Source organism: Otolemur garnettii, unplaced genomic scaffold (genome assembly GCF_000181295.1).
Source record: "Otolemur garnettii isolate 467f Iridium unplaced genomic scaffold, OtoGar3 scaffold00075, whole genome shotgun sequence".
Lineage (NCBI taxonomy): Eukaryota > Metazoa > Chordata > Mammalia > Primates > Galagidae > Otolemur > Otolemur garnettii.
The window spans coordinates 116,578-118,536 of record NW_003852470.1 but is presented as its reverse complement, the minus strand read 5'-3'; the positions used below and the strand labels follow the sequence as shown (position 1 = coordinate 118,536).

The window sequence follows — 1,959 nt, the reverse complement described above, 5'->3', positions numbered from 1 at the left end:
GAATGATCTGAGCCCAACCAAGAGTTTGAGGTTGCTGTGAGCTATGACTTTTCAGCACTCTACAAAGTGAGACTCTTGTCTCAAAAAAAATTTTGTTTTTCACATTTGGGCGGGCACATGGCTCACACCTGTGATCCCCGCACTTGGGGATGCCGAGGCGGGAGGATCCCTTGAGCTCTGGCGTTTGAGTTTGCTGTGAGCTATGACACCATAGCACTCTAGCAGGGTGACAGAATGAGACTCAAAAAAAAAAAAATCACATTTTAGGGAAATCTGTTTCCCTCCGTTCTCAGTCAACATGTAAAGGCTGGAGGCCCAGGTCAAGAGGAAGTGGGCGTCCCGCAGGGGCTAGCCTTGGAGGCTGTTGTCCAGTTTGGGGAGCTTTACAGAACGGTAGCGTTCCACCAGCACCGGATCTGGTTTGTTGGGGGAAAATGCCACAATTGGGGCATACATGATTTCATTTGTGAAAACTCCTACTTCCTGCCCTGTGCCAGTCTTCTTGACTCCAGAAGAGGAAACTAACGAACCCCTCAGGTGACAAGCAACCACAAGCGACACCCACGCGTGCACTGAACCGCTTTTGCTCCCTGGTCTGCTCAATCCCACGATACCTCGGGGATGCTGGGATTCTAGGATAAGGTGAACAGCCCCACAGAGTGGGGGAGGGGCCCAGCCCCCAGCGGGGCTCCCTGGGGCGGAAGTAGGGCTACCTGCTCAGTGCGGTGCAGTGGTGTGGTACTGAAAGCGCCCATGGCCTGGAGCCGCGGCCACAACCTCTCAGTGCAAGGGCCTTTCATCCTGCTGGGCTTCCCGGGCCCACAGAGCCTGCGCGCTGGGCTCTTCCTGCTCTTCCTGCTTATGTATGTGCTCACACTGGCTGGGAATATGGCCATCATCTCCCTGGTAGTGGCGCATCGGCGCCTCCAGACGCCCATGTACTTTTTCCTCTGCAACCTGTCCTTCCTGGAGATCTGGTTCACCACAGCCTGCGTGCCCAAGGCCCTGGCCACCTTCGCCTCCCAGAACGGAGCTATCTCCTTCGCCGGCTGCGCCGCGCAGATGTACTTCGTCTTCTCCCTGGGCTGCACTGAGTACTTTCTGCTGGCCGCCATGGCCTACGACCGCTACCTGGCCATCTGCCTGCCGCTGCGCTACTGCAGTATCATGACGCCCAGGCTCGTGGCGCGGCTCGCCCTGGGCTCCTGGCTGAGTGGCTTTGCAGCCATCGCGGGGCCCGCTGCGCTCGTCGTGCGCCTGTCTTTCTGCGGCTCCCGCGTCATCAACCACTTCTTCTGCGACATCGCTCCCTGGATCGTGCTGTCCTGCACCGACACGAGGGCGGTGGAGCTGGCTTCCTTTGGCATCGCCTTCTGCGTCATCCTGGGCTCCTGCTTCATCACTCTGGTCTCTTACACCTACATCATTGCCACCATCGTCAGGATACCCTCCGGCGCCGGCCGCCACCGGGCCTTCTCCACCTGCTCGTCCCACCTCACGGTTGTGCTCATCTGGTACGGCTCCACCATCTTTCTGCACGTGAGGACCTCGGTGGAGAGCTCCTTGGAGTTAACCAAGGGTGTCACGGTGCTCAACACCATCGTCACCCCGGTGTTGAACCCCTTCATATATACCCTGAGGAACAAGGACGTGAAGGAGGCTCTGCGGAGGACTGTCTGGGGGAACTGAGCTCAGAGTGAGCTGTGTGGGGCTGCCCACGCCTTCGGAGGTTCGCCTCTGTAGGTGGGGCATATCTGATTCTCCCTGCAGGAGTTGAAAAAGTGCCCACCATCGCCAGGACCTGGGCTTCGGACGTCCCTGAAGTCCCCCTTCCTGGCCCGAAGGAGTTTCTATTCCTCTCACAGACCTTAACAGGGAATGCTTTGGCCCTGAGGTTCCAGGCACAAATTCTGGAAGAGAAATGGGAACTGGCAGCCCCCAAGGGTGCTGCCTGTGGCA

The 1,959-nt window shown here is 58.1% G+C and overlaps 1 protein-coding gene across 1 annotated transcript; it reads left to right on the top strand.

Annotated features, from left to right (window-relative positions):
• Nucleotides 1–753: 753 nt before the first annotated feature.
• On the top strand, nt 754–1,689 carry LOC100955880 (olfactory receptor 287-like). Its single transcript, XM_003794089.1, has one exon. It carries the CDS (start codon nt 754–756, stop codon nt 1,687–1,689), a length of 936 nt encoding a protein of 311 aa, XP_003794137.1.
• Nucleotides 1,690–1,959: the final 270 nt, after the last annotated feature.

What these genes read in the sequence shown, in the direction of transcription:
- LOC100955880 (XM_003794089.1), top strand. Translation starts at nt 754, where the DNA reads ATGGCCTGGAGCCGCGGCCACAACCTCTCAGTGCAAGGGCCTTTCATC.